General features: G+C 35.3%; 1 protein-coding gene across 5 annotated transcripts in view; it reads right to left on the bottom strand.

Annotated features, from left to right (window-relative positions):
• The window catches only part of LOC138716340 (long-chain-fatty-acid--CoA ligase 5), a 245,667-nt gene that overhangs the window by 70,137 nt on the left and 157,391 nt on the right, over positions 1–18,139 (bottom strand). The window contains exon 2 of one of the 5 annotated variants that reach the window (XM_069849316.1): positions 15,553–15,695. The exons of 3 other annotated variants lie outside the window; for them this stretch is intronic. In XM_069849316.1, the coding sequence (XP_069705417.1) occupies positions 15,553–15,636 (84 nt within the window). In that variant the 5' untranslated portion in view covers positions 15,637–15,695. Of the gene's footprint in view, positions 1–15,552; positions 15,752–18,139 lie in introns of all 5 variants that reach the window. One more of the 5 variants, XM_069849315.1, reaches the window with a different exon arrangement.

Here is an 18,139-nt window from a genome sequence, read left to right as displayed (position 1 = left end):
CTCAAAAAGAACTACTACAATATTACATATAACCAACCTTTACCCTATCTTGTTTAATTTCTCAATTTATATATATTTTATTTTCATACTTAAGTAAAATAAAAATACATAATGAGAATATAAAAACATATTTTGCAATTTTATACAAAGTTTAAGCGGGAAGTTATGACGGATCAAGAAAATATCTACTCTTACGAAAGACGTTTTCCGTTCCTTTCATAACGTAGACACGGTGGAAAAAACAGCTTGAAGCGAAATGTCAAGAGGAAACAGTATGAGTTGGAGGACAAACATTTTCTAACAACCATCAAAGTCAATATAATGCCCATTAATGTCTTTGTTTATACCAGACAACATACATTTGCATTCCTGACTACAATCCAAGCAACACTAAAAAAATCCACCTTGATTCAGTTAGGAGAGACGATCAGGAGACATAAAGGCTCGATTTAAATTGGGAACTTGGCAGGTGCAGGTCGGCAATACAACACACTGCACTCTCCCGTCACCAAGGTACAACATCTGGCCCGTCTGACCATTGTTGAGTTGTTTCTATTTATTCAGAGAATTTGATGAAGAAACAGTCCCACAATACTTACACAACTTCTAGCAGTGATTTTATTATTTCATGACCTGTAAGTCTACATACCGTAAAGATGATGATGATGATAATAATAATAATAATAATAATAATAATAATAATAATAATAATAATAATAATAATAATAGGTACTAAGTCGTGCGGTCTGATGATAATATTCATTCGTTCGTAATGTTCCGCCCAAGGGCAGGTCTTTCACTGCAAACCCAGCATTCTCCAGTCTTTCCTATGTTCTGCCTTCCTCTTAGTCTCCGCATATGACCCGTATATCTTAATGTCATCTACCCCGAACTCTTCTCCCGTTCACCATTCCTTCCAGTGCATTCTTCAGTAGGCAGTTTCTTCTCAGCCAGTGACCCAACCAATTTCTTTTTCTCTTCTTGATCAGTTTCAGCAGCATTCTTTCTTCACCCACACTTTCCAACACAGCTTCGTTTCTTATTCTGTCTGTCCATTTCACACGCTCCACCCTTGTCCATATCCACATTTAAAATGTTTCTAGTATCTTCTCTTCACTTGGTCGTAATGTCCGTGTTTCTGTCCCGTACAATCCTACACTCCGTAAAAAGCACTTCACTAGCCTCTTCCTTAGTTCTTTCTTCAGAGGTCCGCAGAAGATGCTCTTTTTTCTATTAAAAGCTTCCTTTGCCATTGCTATCCTCCTTATGACTTCCTGGCAGCAGCTCATGTTACTGCTTATAATACACCCTAAGTATTTGAAGCTGTCCACTTGCTCTACTGCCTCATTTAGAATTAGCAAGTTTACCTTCTTTACTTTTCTTCCTATGACCATGGTCTTCGTCTTGTTTGTATTATTTTATCTTTATCTCATACTGCTCACAGCTGTCAGCTCCAGTAACATATCCCTTAGTATCGTCTCCTCGTCTGCTAATAACGTCATATCATCAGCAAATCTAACGCATTTTATTCTTCTTCCTCCTACTTTCACTCCTCCCATGTTCTGAAAACTGTTCTTCACTAAATTCTCCAAGTAGATGTTATGATAATTTTATTATTTGATATTTCTTAATAGGTCTATTATTGCGCTATCCAAGAGTGATTAGCCAAAGACATAGCCTATTAGTAAAAGTATAATGATAATAATGATGATAATAATAATAATAATAATAATAATAATAATAATGAAAAAAAATAACACTACGTATGTTATGATAATATTTTAGAATAATTATACAAATTCTAAGCTTATAGTATTTCAATGTAAGAGATTTGTTACATACAAATAACATAGCCTACAAGCTGTCATTTTTTATTTACTATCTGGAGACCGCAGAAAGAGATTCAGAATTTCTGTTGTAGAAAAGATTCTGTTGTAGCAGGAACACGAATGCTAGCGTTGTTTATGAACGTTGTTTGTAAATGATTAACATACAGTATTATATTACTGTATGTCTTCAAAGACTTCAATAAAAGCAGGGAATCAAGATCTTGGCGCCTATAATGTGAATAATTGCAATGCAATAATAAATATCACACTATAGTTAAGTAAAATAGCAATCAGACTCTTTAATTATTGTTGTTTCTCTTGTTTCTCACCAGGAAAAGGCATCGGAATCGATGTGCGACTATGTGAAATAAAGGTCTATATTCAACCAGTGGTGACAGCACTGTTTATATAACGATTTTAGGGGTCAATATTCTACTTGTTGGGAGTATACCGGTATCGATTAAAAGTTGTGTGACGCAAATAGATAAGCAAGTTTGGGAGTTAGGTACTTGTCAACCAAGGTGGACAAAAGACAAGTGACTGTACTCTTCGGAAGTCATATGAGTAAAGAATTACGCACGCGAGCATTTTAGCATTTCTTTTCTCAAAAGTGATTCGTTAATTAATTCATTATCCACCAACCTATTCAGCTACAACGTTTTATTTCTCTATTCTGTCATCTAACTAGTATTAGACCTACTTTGTACTCAACAACAGAACTCTCACTCGAGGATTGTTTCATTACATAAATTCAAAATATACCTTAATACACAATTGACGCTGTTTATGTATTATTATTATTATTATTATTATTATTATTATTATACACAGTGATGACACTTTTCTCTTTCTCAGAAGAAACTGGTGCTCGTGTCTAGCATCTTGGTTGAAACATGTTAACTAATATTAAGTTCTTGGCAATAAAATCATCAACTCTCTTGCTATTCAAAATAGGAGAGTGATGTACCAAAAAGTATAACCGTTTTAATGTAGGCATCATATGTTTATATTACGGCGGTAATATCACCTACATGCAACCCCAAACAACCCTTGGTTTAAACTTCCATCATACATATTCGTCACACGACAGAGTCAGTCCGCTGGTTGAATAATACCTAATGTTGGTAAATAACACCTATATGGCTTTGAGATCGTAATGGGTCACACAACCTATAACACTGATACGCATTTCAAAAAATGCTTTCTGCTATAAAAGAAAAACAAATAAAAATAAGAACGAAAACCTTCAAAATTTAAACAAGAACTTCAAAAAGGTCAAATGAGGTAGGCTATATTATTTTTAAACATATTTAAACAACGTAATATAAAATTCGAGAGCACAAAATTAATTATTAAACCTTAAATTATTAATAAAATTATTTTATACCGGTATTATTAATATAATACTATATTATATTATTAATTTGCATATAAGTAATTTTATTGCATCACTTAAGATACTTTCTTTTCACAAAATAAACACACATTTAAGTCTTTGTACCAGTTTCAAGGAATGGCATAGAAATAACTGTAGAAATGAAGTAATTTTTGTCAAGTTTCCTAGCAATACTAAGCAAGAAAAATTAAATTTAGGGATACTTCGTTAATAATTTTTTATTTATGTTGTTTTATAACATTTTAGTGAGTCCATTATGTCTTAAATTACCAGCTTTAACATAATAAATAATAATAATAATAATAATAATAATAATAATAATAAATATAATTTATCTAAAGCTATATACTAATTTCAGTATTTAGACATTTTCATGAAATTCGAAAAAGAAAAAATAAAACGTTATTTTTAGAAAATTGGATGTGATGAAACGAAACTACATATCGGCTTTGTAACTAACTATCCATAGTGGGGAACTGAAAAATATAGACAGTTTCTCTGTAGCAAAATAGTTGCATACCAGTGTAATCGTTCAAAGACGATAACGACGAATAAAAAGTATCGTGAGTAAATGTGTGTCTGTGATGATCAATTTCAGCTCTGATTTAACCACGAAGGATAGGACATGGGTATTAATTAAATAAATTACTTTCGTTCAGGCATGTTTCAAATGTACAGATATTCTGAAAAGGTTTATACACTGAACTTAAGTGTTCCATTAATGGAACCTGAAAGAAATAACATTTACATAGTCCGTAACCACCACAGTCCGACGCCTTACTGTCCAAAATATTAACTCCTATAAATTCTTAAGCACAAGTAGTTTATATGTGGAAGACGGAAAGAGTGCTGTAAAAGACTAAATGTGTTGCTCTTCGTGAGTAGAAAACAATTTGAAAGTTTAAACATTTTATGCTATCTGTTTTAGACACCGATGCATCGTAGTCTAGAATGCTGGACTGTCTGTTTTTCGTGCCGAAGATCCAGATACGAATCTAAAATAGAGAGTGGAAGTAAAATACCTTTGCAGATTTCCAGAACGAATAGCTCATATTATATGTAACAAAAAACTATAGGGGAGAGTCGGGTAGTATCGGACAGCGGGTAACCTCGGACAGTGAGTTTCTTTCATCTACCACACGATGATAGTACCTGATTGACATGGTTACGTTTCTATGATGTCGCATAGAGAAACGTAACCATGCCATTCAGGTACTACCATATGGTGGTAGATGAAAGAAACGCACTGTCCGATATTACCCGATGTCCGATACTACCCAACTCTCCCCTAATATATTGGTGGAAAGTTCATAGTTAAAAAATAAGGGTTTTTTTAAACGATCATTTTTGTCCATATCGATAGGAAATCTAATAAAGAATCATTTATCCCTCCGACGTATTTCAGGTATTTTACTACACAGCGTGCACTTTTCGTAACTCATTTAACCATGAAAGTCGTTTAAGACACTACATCTACCTAAACGATTACATTCAATATAGTTGACTCCCATCTACAGAAATGTAGTCCATGGAGGGGAGGATAAAATAGTCTTCAGGAGACCCCACTAAGAAGAAATCAAAGACTGCAGCAGTTATAAACTTTCGGTAACATCTCAAAAATGGTTACCGTAGAAATAAAGATGGTTGGCATACCATTTGAACGAAGTAGAGGCAACAGTGCTTAAGAATTCAGTTTTCTGGCTCCTGCTCCGATCACTTTGGAAACGAATCGGGACAGTGATGCTAATTCTGTGACAAGGCATTACCTCATAGAGTTGCCTTTGTTTATGTTCTGCTTCGACATGGATTTCTCTGTAATAAATTCGTTTGGCTTACAAATCTACAACTTAAAATTGCTAAGTATTATTTCTATTTTTATAATAGGTTAATACAGAAACCCGGGTCACCGGCGTGGTATAAGGATTAGCGAGTGGACCTCATGTTTTGTGGCTGTGTTCGGGCGTGGGTTCAAATCTCGCTTGCGTTGATTACCTGGTTGTGTTTCTTCAATGTTTTCCCCAACTGTAAGGCGAATGTCAGGTAATCCAATGGCGAATTCTCGGTCATAAGCGGAGTTATGGAGGGGCACTGCCCCCCCCCAAATTTGTCTGCCTCTTTTTTTTTTGTATTATTCTGTTGAAATGAAAATATATTTTTTGCTTTGGTTTTCATGAATTAATGTCTCCAGATCATGTGTCTGGACTATAATACTGTATTTATTTTAAATTTCTGAATCTATAAGAATTCCTATACCTCAGTTGAGGAATAGAACCACTGTAATTTTTTTGTAAGAGCCTCTACTAATGTGTTAGAAGTCTGCAGATGTTCAGGCCGCCACTTGGAGATGCACAACAATGCAGAAAAAAAGAAAAGTGATCCCAGTATAATGTGTGAACTTAAAGATGAGATTAAATAAAACAATTAGAATTTGCATTTCATATATCTTCGGAAGGTAAGCTTCATATAAAAAAAGTTTCTGTTAGCAGTGTTACGTAATTTTAGTGATGTATGCATGTGTTTCTGTACAAGAGAGAAAAAGAAGGAGATTGTTTTTTATGCCCTATTATAATTTGTATTAGACCTACAGTTGAAGCCTTATACAACTCGGTTCGAAACATCGCGGATATGGATGTAACACTGTAAGAAACATGACCCCAGAAAATACCTTTATTAAATGATCATATTCCGATATACTGTACCACGGTCAAGCTATAACGGGGAAGGAGGTAAATGATGTCCCCCATAACCCCGTTATATGGGGATTCTGCGGTTTTGCTTTGCCTCCCCCCCCCCCCTCAAAGGAAATGGTTCTCTCTCCGCCTATGCTCGGACTCAACTCGCCAAATATCACAAATCCTACTAACGCTAGATAACCTTGTCGTTGATACAGCGTCGTTAAATATCACATTCAAAATACCATCGCTTCTAACAGCAATGGGAAAAAGTAGTAGTTTGCAATTCAGAAATTAAAGTACTGCATACATTTTTAACTTTATTTTAATACCTGTCATTTTTGTATCCCACGTCGTAGTTGCGTGATCTAAGGCGTTATGCCTTGGGCTCGATTTACGGAATGAAATCTGGTTCGAGTCTTCAAAAGCTTCGGTTTTTCTGAACCAACGCACGCGAGGTGCGAAGCGCGGCCTCGCACAAATCCGGATTACACGAGAGATAGAGATTATTCATCGAGGTTGGACTCGGTCATCAAACTGTGTGACACATCCTGAAGAAAAATCTCCACATGAGAAAAACTGCAGCACGCTGTGTTCCTCATAACAGAAGCACATAAGTGGCACCGATAAGCAATAGCTCAACTCCATCTACACAGATACCACAATGAAGGAGACGTATTCCTGCAATGTATTGTTGCCATTGACGAGACCTGGTCACGGGCATACGAGCCTGAACTAAAGCGTCGGTCTAATGAATGGCACCACGAAGGATCACCACGTCCAAAAAAGTGCGATATGAACCCTCTACAGTTAAAGTAATGCTGATAGTGGCATACGACAGTGAAGGTGTTATCATTAACCATGCCGTACCTCAAAACCAAAATGTCAATGCAGCGTACTACCAACATTTTCTCGAACAAAATACGTCCAACTATCTGGCGCAAACGTCCACATTTCCTGAGAAACAATCCACCTTTCATCGTGCATGATAATGGTCATTGTCATGTCGCAGGAACAGTGGCTGAATTGCTATAGAGATGGGATTGGGAAGTATTCCCCTGACATGAGTCCTTGTGACTACGATTTGTTTCTACGGTTGAAAGTATCACAGAGGAAAGATATTTCCAGATATTGCATCAGGGCTTCATGCAGTAGGGTAGTCCATCAGAGAGATCAACAGAAACAACCTCACTAACGGTATTCAACGGTTACCACGGATTTGGTAAAAGATGCAGGATGCTGCAAGATGCTGGTGATTATATTGAAGAGATGTAAATGTATTTTCCATGTAAGTTCAATAACATGTTCGCCTATGTTGCCATTACTTTGTTTACAGTGCCATCTGCAAAGATACTTGTTTGAGACAAATTATTTATAGTATAAAAAACAGCAATGACCCTGAAACTGAACCCTGAGGAACACAGTGTTTTATAAAACCTGATTTTGAAATTGTTTTATTATTAGGTAGTTGCAGAAATTATCTCAACCTTTCTTCTCTGCATTTTAAATATGACAAGGATGACTTAAAATTTATATTCATAATGCCAAATAAATTAACTTTCACTAATAACATTTCATGGTTGACATGGTCGAAAGCTTTCGTAAAATCACAAAATATATTTCATTGTTTAACATCAACAGTACACAAGTAAAATATCAATTAATTTTATCTGCAATTTTTTTATATTCAAATGGCTCGAGACTTTTCAAACTTTCTGAATTATGTCCATGTTCTTTTAGTTTTGTTTTCAAGGAATTCAAGATGATAATTGTACAATTTCTCTCTAGCTGTTCTTGTAGCTTTACTTACAACTCAGAAATGCCGTTTACATAGACTTCTTGGGTGCTATTCATAGACATTTCGCAGCACGTGCTACGAGTGTGCTAAACTAGCCCCGGCTATCCACTGGTTACTTGTACAGAATTCAAATCATATCCTATCGCTAACACTGGTTTATGAATACGAAAAACGCTGATCATCCACCGAAAGTGTCTATGAATACGGCCCCTTAAGTTTATATATTCTAGACTACAACTATTTTATGAACTTAGTTTCCTTTCTTGTTGTAATGAGGTTTTTCTCTTGATTAAATTACGTTATTTCTATAAATAGGTCATTTCTTAATTCTTTGGAAAAGTTCGTAAAAATGATTAAATTTACTATGTCATAAGAAAAATTATAGACTTAACACATCACTCATTCCCAAGAGTCAGGACATGCAATATATTTTCATTATTAATAAGTCTTGGTATATATTTCTTAAACAAAGTACTTGTGAATCAATATCTGACAGTCTGTTTATCACATCCTCAGTAATAAAAGATCTAACCTAAAACTGTTTATAAAATATTGACGTATGTATGTCATTTGCGCCTCTGTCTACATTTTGGCGATTATGATAAAGAATCATGTTCTGAGATTGGGCCACCCATTAGATCGGATTCTGTTAGCTCCATATGGTAGGATAACATGAGTATGGAAGTAGGTACAATGAATGAAGATGAAGGTGATATTATCAGCGATATGAATCCAGGATCCACAGCAGAAAGTTGCCCATTTTTGCTCTTGAGGGAAAATATCGGAAAAAACCTCAACTAGACAATTGTCCCAACCAGGATTCGATTTCGGACCTGCAAATTTTTCAGTTAGGGTACTGACCACTATTCCAAAGCGGCAAACTATTTATAAAATATTGTCGATTGCAGTTTAGGATTTTATAGCTGATGATCTGATGACTGTGAATCCTTGTGGTAAAATTCATTGTAGCATGTGTTACATAAAAATTTATTAAAATTGCATTTAAGTAACTGTGGTGCGTACTTATTGTTAAATAATATTTAAGTCACGCGTGCGTTTAAGGAAAACTAACGTGCTTTCTGAGCCAACGAAAAAGGTTTGAAAATTTTTTTCTGGAGAACATGTTCCTATTACTGCAGTCTGATGTTCAGTTGTTGTTGTTTATTCAACTGTCCGAAGACACGACTGAACCTCACAAGTGATACCAATAAGATACCACTTATGAGGCAACTAGTTGAACCGCACATAATTACATAATTTGTTCTATGCAAAAGTGATAATTTCAAGATGAAATTTTGAATCACTCGTCAGTTATTGAGTGCTTAACTCATATATTTCTAGCGTTATTATTGAGAGAGCAGATTGCTTGGAATCAATGCCAAGACAATATTGATTTCTACTCTCAGTTCTGCATGTCAACCAATGCTTATAACATGTTGTAAAGAAAAAAAAACTTAATACTGTTCTTTTGAAAACTTAGAGTGCCTTTTCAGCTTTCACTTATTGATAAAAATAACTTTAGCTTTCCGTATTAACAAACTCCTCGAGCATGCAACCCGAAACACTAAGTACAGTTCTTTTAAGTTGAAATGATATCAAGAGTTAGAGGTATTGGATGTATTCCTATTTTAAAAGCGTTTTCTTTTAACAGAAATTTTTTTCTATATATCCCCCGAAGTACCATTATCTTGCATTGAAATTAAATTTTATACTTGGTAGTCTGTGTCGTAGAAATATACCGTACATTACCCGTCGCAGGTAAACATTTGTAAGGTAAAGGTAAAGGTATCCCCGTAACTTGCCATGAAGGCACTTGGGGGGCATGGAGGTAGAGCCCCATGCTTTCCATGACCTCGGCACTAGAATGAGGTGGTGTGGTCGGCACCACGCTCTGACCGCCTTTTACCCCCGGGAAAGACCCGGTACTCAATTTTATTTGAGGCTGAGTGAACCTCAGGGCCGTTCTGAAAGTTTGGCAACGAGAAAAAATCCTGTCACCACCTGGGATCGAACCCCGGACCTTCCAGTCCGTAGCCAGCTGCTCTACCAACTGAGCTACCCGGCCGCCGGTAAACATTTGTAATTGCCTTATTTCAATTTAATAGAGATTACCCATTTACATCACGAATAACAGGTATTATTAAACTGATTTTTCCTTTGTTGAAATCATTTCAGTGAAAGTCAAATTGAATCATAGTATAAAGAAGGAACAGACGTCAAAAGAAAGAAAAAATGTGACAGAGGAATTGAGGAGAAGCCAATCTGAATGTATCTAATGAACGAAATAATAATTAATAATAATAATAATAATAATAATAATAATAATAATAATAATAATGCATAAAGGAGAATGAGAACAAGTAAAAAATGTTTCTGAGCCACAGAAATTAACAATTAACAGGTATACTGTATATAAACATATGACAATACCCCATAAAAACTGTTACTGTTATTTATCCATCTGTAGCCTATATACATATGTCAAACTAGTATTAACATTCAATAGTTACGCATGTATTGTGCATGGGTATGTTTCCTATTCATGTCAATGCACAAATGAATAACATTCGTTTTAAATAGTGTATATTACAATTATTGTCAACGCTTTTGAAATAAGTTAGGTATGTATGTGTGAGTGCGTGCGTGTATGTGTTAGACTCGTTTACAATGTTGTTTTTACCTAATATGATTTAAGAATTTCCATGGCGATCAGTGTAACTTTCGTTCCATCAAATGATTTTTTTCTATTAATGCAGGTTAAAGATATAGACGTGTAACGTCAAAACAGACAAACCAACAGAAATACGAACAGACGACAGACTTACAAGCATGATATAACAAAAAAACATACATAAATTCTCGACTTTCATACAAAATTTAACACACACAATTTAATTAATAACAATATTTAAATTAGACCATAAATCTGGGCTTGCAGATTGTATTCTAGCCCAGTTCTGACTCTCGAGTTGAACTTCATTCTGAAGCACTAAACTTCGGCTGTTTATTTTTTCTATATGAGAAAGAGACATACGTTTTCTCAGCACCGTCTCTGACAAATACACATTGCGTTAGGCTGAATGGAGCCTCCACGTCTGTCATTTCCAAAAGAGCAGGAATACGTCTCTCTGCAAAGAGTGCTGCATTGAAGCAATTACTCTTTGAACAGTAACCGACTGTTGATAAACGTTACATGACGCCTCGGCATTTGGCAGGATGTTTATATGAGCCAAAGCAAGACTCATCACTCAAACTCTCACTTACTACTGATACTACTTTGTATAATCCTAAATATTTTTAGTACCATATCAAATTAAATCACTTTTTTTAATATCTCTTGATTTTCAAGGCTTCTGTCCAAAAATAATACACTTTGGAAGTGGTAGAAAGGAATCTTGGCTCTTGGGATGCCACGCGGCAATGACGTATCGAGGCGTACAAAAAATAAAAGGACGTAATTAGATGGAGGATGGATCGCAGAACGTCTATCCCAATTCGGAAGGCAGATGGGTTTGAATGAAGTGAGCTAAAATAAAGGCTTCCTGGCAGCTTGCAGAACTGCACATAGTACACCAGTTCATTCTATCGAATACATCAGCATTTATTCACGCTAATAATTCAATTGTACGTAAAACACTTGTTAAGTAGAGCTCTGGGGATGAACACCGATGCCCCTACTTCCGTGAGTCCAGAAAGTTATATTTTGTGTACGTATGTGCGCTAGCGAAAACTCATTTCCGGAAATGGCTATAAATGTTTCACATCTGCTAAAGCATAGCATTAATTTTGGCCCTCGGTTGTATAATTCTTTAGCTAAATTACAATCAGAACTTCTAACATGTAACCCACTAACGCATAACAAGAAAATTAGTAACTTGCTAATGTCTTCAATTTCATTGAATAAATTTATAGCCTATGTGTATGAATTAATCAGCCCATATTATATTTTTATTCTATAATTTTTTAATATATATTTTTTCATAAATTGTCCTACTATATTCACGTGCGGTATTATTCTTCTCTATGTTAATGTTATATTATATAATTTCATTTTAGCTGTAATTTTAATTTTAGTTCTCATTTTATTTTATTTTCTATATTCCTCTCATATTAATATATTATATTCTATAATTTCACTGTAGCTGAATTTTAATTTTAGATCCTATTTTATTTTACTTTCTACATTCCTCATATTAATAATATATCTCAATTGCGACCGAACACGAGCGCTGCTCATTCGGTCTCAAATTTTGTTAATATTACTGTATCTTCTTTTTTATATTGATTGTATTATTTTATTTCTATTTATATTGTTGTAATTATATTCTGTATTTTGTTTATTTAAATTTAAATAATGAATTAAAAATAACAAAAATAAAAATTTAAACATTTACTTCAAATATAAATAATTAATTATATATTTATTCACTGTGTGATTACAATTTCTTTATAATATTACACGTTAACAATTAATATTAAGCCACAAAGTAAGTAAGTAAAGATCTTTTATTTTATCTCTGTCTCTGTGCAAGGTCACAATTTGTGGTGAGGAGGAAGAGAGACGGCAAAAGTTGCAATGCTTTTCTAATACTCTGACACCCACGACAAAGAAAAATCACTTAAAATTTAACGGTCACTGACCTGCAGAGAACTAACGAAACATCTGTAAGTGCGAGTTTTCTACACATACTTTTCTGAAGTGGAACTAATTGCTGGAATACAATGTAACTTCTCGACGAGTTAGAAACAAATTTGAGATTACCTGAATTTAAATAACATGTACCTTTATTTCTCTCTTACTGTAATTTAAACATTAGTACCTCTGCAAATGTTTTCTTGCAATAGCCTACATGAAACTTTTACAAAAATAAATGCAGTGTTAGTGTTTCCGAAAATATCAGGCTCTCACAATATTCACTTCATTATGACACTGTACCTAGTTATGGTGTTAAAATGATATACGGTATGTTTAGAACACAATTTCATCCAAAGAAATGGCTGGAAGTAACCAAACTTTCAAATTAATATCTTGTTACAGGGTGAACATAATTTTCAATCTTTAAGTCTTTAATATGCAGCAATCAATCTAAGAAGATCATATTTAGGCAGATCTTGTTAAATTCTGGGAAGCACGCTGTGGTGCAACAGAAAAATGAAGATAATATAGTGCGTCTAGAGATAGAGTGGACAATATCTGGCAGTAGGTGCGGCAACTCTCCCCCAGTGCAAGGCCGTTGCCGCGGTCTATTCTATCTCTAGACGCACTGTATAAGCCAAAGGTGAATCCCAGCGAACGTTCCCGGCGTTTCTGTCGACCGACCACCAATAGATCTCCCCAGCTACCGTCGCTGCTTGCATCCGCGAACTCGCGGCGCTCCGCAGAATTAAAAACTTACATACCATGATACATTAATAACTAGACCTCGAATTTTTAGACTCTTATAGCGTAGGCTGAAACATACGTTCTTTAATGCACCTAGTTTTCGGCAATATCTCGCTCGAGAGTTTCTCATGTTGCATACATTTAGGGATTTTTACATAACATTGTTGCAACCTATCCTATTCGAGCCTAAAAATCCGAGGTCTATTAATAACATTCGTATGTTTATTTGGCCATAGAATTATTAGCAGGGGATTATGACGTGCTAATTCTCCAGATCTAACACTATGCGATTTTTATTTCTGAGAAACACTGAAAAATAAAGTCTATGCAACTAATCCTCATACGCTGGAGGAACTTATAAAGAAAACATTCGAACAGAAATTCGTTCTATTAATGCAGAGGAACGGATGCGTGTGAATGATAATTTAAGACGATGTAAATTATGTATCAAACGAAATGGACAACATTTTCAGCAGCCACTGTGAGGGGGGGGGGACGTACCGAATGTTATTTTAATTATTCATTTAATCTGTCGAAGCGCCGTGAAATCGTGGATGCAAGCAATGGAGGTAGCTGGGAATCCTACCGCTGGAGGCCGACAGAAACACCGAAAACATCAGTTGGGACTCACTATATTATGGATGGAAGGAAAGGACAGTAACGGAGAAGTAGTCTCATATGAACTACATCTACAACATCATAGGCTACTTAACACTAAATAAATAAATATGCATATACGAGGTCGGACAATAAAGTAATGAGACTGATTTTCTCTCACCTGATGAGGCAACCCTGAGTCTCTTACCAGAGATATGTTTGACCTTGGTCTTTCCTGGATCCCAACTAGCACTACTCTGCAAGCCGTAAGTGTGAAGTAACTGCTTGATTAGTGGAGTTGTGTGTTTGTTTCTCGTCAATACAACGAAATCGCATAGTATCGTGCTTGCGTGAAACTAGGTGAAAATGCCACGACAACGTATGGAAACCTTCAGCAGGCTTTTGAAAATGAAGTGATGTCAAGAGCACAAGATTTCCGATGGCACAAAATGCTTGCCGAAGGCAGAAGCAACCTTGAAGATGAAACTGCACGGACTGATGACAACACTGCCAGGATACTTGAAGTTGTACGAACTGATAAGCGATTAACAGCTAGAATGATAGCACAAGAATTGAAAATTAATCCGGAACCTGTTCACCTCATTCTAACTGAAGACCTGGGCATGAGAAAAATTTGTGCAAAAATCGTTCCAAAAAATCTCATAGGGGCAACAGCGAGATAAACGGAGAAATGTGGTTGTTCATCTGTCTCAACACTGCCGCAGCCTCTATATTCACCCGATCTTACTCCATACGACATCTTCTTATTTCTTATTGTAAAAGGTCATTTTCAAAGAGAAAACGTCCGAAAGGCCATAACTGAGGCATTAAACAGAATCTCAAAAGATAAGTTTCACAGCTGCTACCAGCAATGGCAGCAACGTTGGAATAAGTGTGTTCAGTCTCTTTGAAGGTGACCATGCTGATCACATTGTAGTTGGTAAACATGTAAGTAATAATAATAATAATAATAATAATAATAATAATAATAATAATAATAATAATAATAATCCTTTATTGCCAGAACAAAGATACATAATGATTTTTTTAAATATAAGAACTCTCTAGCACCCCCAGAAAGAGTAAGTTACACACTCGTGCTCAGGGGGCATTCCACATAAGTTAATGTTAAGACATTTTATTGAATAACACAGTAAAAAATAATAGAAGAAGAAAAAAAAAAGAAAAAAACATAGATATCACAATAATTTAACTTTAAATTTTCTCTGTTAACAGCAATTTAATAGACTTTCTGAAATAAGGAGCATTAGCAAATTGTATGTTTGGGAATTTATCTATTATCATGTTATAAAGCCTTGGACCGAAGTTGCTACTATGATTATATGCTACAGTTGCAGTACATTTAGGTACTGTCAAGCATATGTTGTCTGATCTTTTGGTTTTATATTTATGTGCATATAAATTAAATATATTTCGGTTTTTATGTACGAAATTCAGTAATACATTGTTATAAATTTGATGGACGTCAAATACTTTAAATTCTGAATACAGCAGCTCTGAAGGATTATCAAGAGGCATATTTTTATTATTCTTTTCTTTAGCAGAGTTATAGGCATGAGGGAAGTACTATAAGCACTACCCCATCCTATAATGCCGTATTGTAATATAGCTTTTACTAATGCAAGGTAAATCAGAAGTAAAGTATGGACAGTCAAGTAATTTCGTAGGATGACAAAATAGTGAATAATTTTTCTTAATCTATTGCACAGAAAAAGAACATGTTTATCCCAATGTAAATGTTGCTCGATTATTATTCCGAGATATTTAACTTGAGATTCATTTTTTTTAAACCAGTCTCATTACTTTATTGTCCGACCTCGTATATAATGAAGGACGATGATAGTAGTTTTACTTACTTTCAATACTTCAGATTGTCGGTTCATGTCGATGGGATATTTAATGGGCTCCTGCGCTATGCAGCTCAGACGGCCGGGCGCCATGTTTCAAAGTATGTAAATGACCACTGATATCACTGTCACAGTCTTACACAACGTCGACGCTGAAAGCACACGACTGTGGCTCAAAGATTCCTCGACGCTCCCGTAATATTAAATTCTGCTCACAAAATAATTGAATACTTGAGTTGATTCCGAAATTACTATTATATTACTGAAGACACCGATTTAATTTTTAATACAGTACAGGTACTAATATTTGTAAAAAATCAACAAAAGTATTTAGATATAATGAATTAATTACTACAAACTGGTTTTTATGTTCTGGAAAATGTACAATAATAATGTCCATAGTTAAATTTAAATAAGTACATGTTAAATTCATAATGACAGCAGACTCGGCAGTTCCTGTATGTTTGGTATAGTGAAATAAATATTATGGAAATTTAAATATCACTTTTTATCTTATTTTATATTCCAGTTTTTCTCCATTCATCTCGTAATAAATAATAGTTTTTGAACTGTGACCGAACACGAGCACTGCTCTTTCGATCATCAAATTTACTAAAAATTATTATATCCTCCGTTTTTCATAATATGTATTATTATTTTAGTCTAGACCTATTTATACTTTGTATTCATCTTATCTTGTATTTTTGCAATTCATTGTATTTAATTTATATTTCAACAAAAATAACAAAGGGCTAATATTAATTGTTACAATCATCCTTAAAGGGGAAAGACGAACAAATCTGTTCCCCTTACTATGTCACATCAGGGCTGAAACAGTCCGAATTGTAACGATTTGTCTTAATATTTATTACATAACGAGTTTTCGGACTTTGATAAAAGCCACGTCATCTCAGCGAGTTCGATTTTTACACGTCACACATGAACCTACGTCATATTATGAACGTTGCTTATACAAAGTGTTTCATAATTCCTATTACAAACTTCGAGGGGTTGTAGAGAGACTAAATAGATAAAGTTTTGATTAGGGCCCATTTCCGGAAATGTATCGTTTTGATGCAAAATAAGTTTGAAGATCGAATCGATTTCACTACTCCCACTTCACTAGAGACAATGAGCTCTTGCCAGTGTGCACTACAAGAGTGGTTCCACGTATCGCCTAACGAGTCCCAGGTACTTGACCTGCCTACAAAGGGTACTGGTACAGTTATGTGAAGATTTGCAACTGGCACTAGGTCAGCAAATGTGGTTCCAACATGATGGCGCATCCGCGCACTTTTCACTTGCCGTCCGCGAACATCTCCACCAAACATTCGGGGAAAGGTGGATAGGTCGAGGTGGTCCAACTCCTTGGCCACCATGGTCGCCAGATTTAACTCCTCTCGACTTTTTCCTTTGGGGCCACATGAAAAAAAAACCTTGTTTATGAGACTCCTGTAGTGCACACTGGCAAGAGCTCATTGTCTCTAGTGAAGTGAGAGATGTGAAATCGATTCAATCTTCAAATTTATTTTGCATTGAAACGATACATTTCTGGACATGGATTCCTAATCAAAACTTTATTATCTACTTAGTCCCTTCTACAACCCCTAGAAGTTTGTAAGAGGAATTATGAAACACTCTATAAGAAGTCATAATAGTTTCGGTTGATATAAAAATAGAGCAGATATAATTTGGAATGAGATATGTCTCTAAGATAATAATATTATACGTTTTAAAAATAAATGCCAGAGTTTTATTTGGGTTTAAAATAAACATAGAAATCAACTTGTGCAACTTAAAGGGAGAGTAAAGACGACAAATTCGAAGTAAGGAAATAATATAAGTAAAGAGGAAAACAAAATAACCTGAGAATGTCACTTCGTCTTTACATTTATCAATTATTCAGGTGTGCTATCCATAAACTACGACATTTCTTGGAACACCCGTACTGGAATGACCCTAGTTCATTTTGTAACACAATCGTTAGAGCGCCCTAGCAAGGTCGTCACTGAACCGCCTGCCTATCGATTGAGACAGGGCTGCGAAACTTCAGCTGGCATCGCTATACATTACGTACATCATCGTCAGCAAAGAATTAAGCTATTTAGATTAAAACAATGTTATTTTCTTTTAATTGGTTATTTAACGACACTGTATCAACTACTGGGTTATTTAGCGTCGATGGAATTGGTGATAGCGAGATGGTATTTGGCGAGATGTGGCCGAGGATTCGCCACAGATTACCTGACATTCGCCTTACAGTTGAGGAAACCTCGGAAAGAATCCAACCAGGTAATCAGCCCAAGCGGGAATCGAACCCACGCCCGAGTACAACTCCGCATCACCAGGCAAACGCGCTACCGCCTGAGCTACGCCGGTGGTTCTGTAATGTTATACCTCCATTCATCTCAGATTCAATATGATACAATGCAGAAGAGCAAACGTGAATGGCGATTACACTGAATAATGTTGCAATTTTCGATTAAGAAAAAGTACCTTATAAAAAGCCTCTTCTTTTGTACATTACAATTAACAGAATCAATATCACAATGCTACAAGACGTGACAGCAAAAGCTCTAAGAATTCATATCTTGCT

This window comes from Periplaneta americana, chromosome 16, assembly GCF_040183065.1.
Source record: "Periplaneta americana isolate PAMFEO1 chromosome 16, P.americana_PAMFEO1_priV1, whole genome shotgun sequence".
Lineage (NCBI taxonomy): Eukaryota > Metazoa > Arthropoda > Insecta > Blattodea > Blattidae > Periplaneta > Periplaneta americana.
The sequence above is the reverse complement of the archived record's forward strand: the minus strand, read 5'-3'. Positions and strand labels throughout refer to the sequence as shown.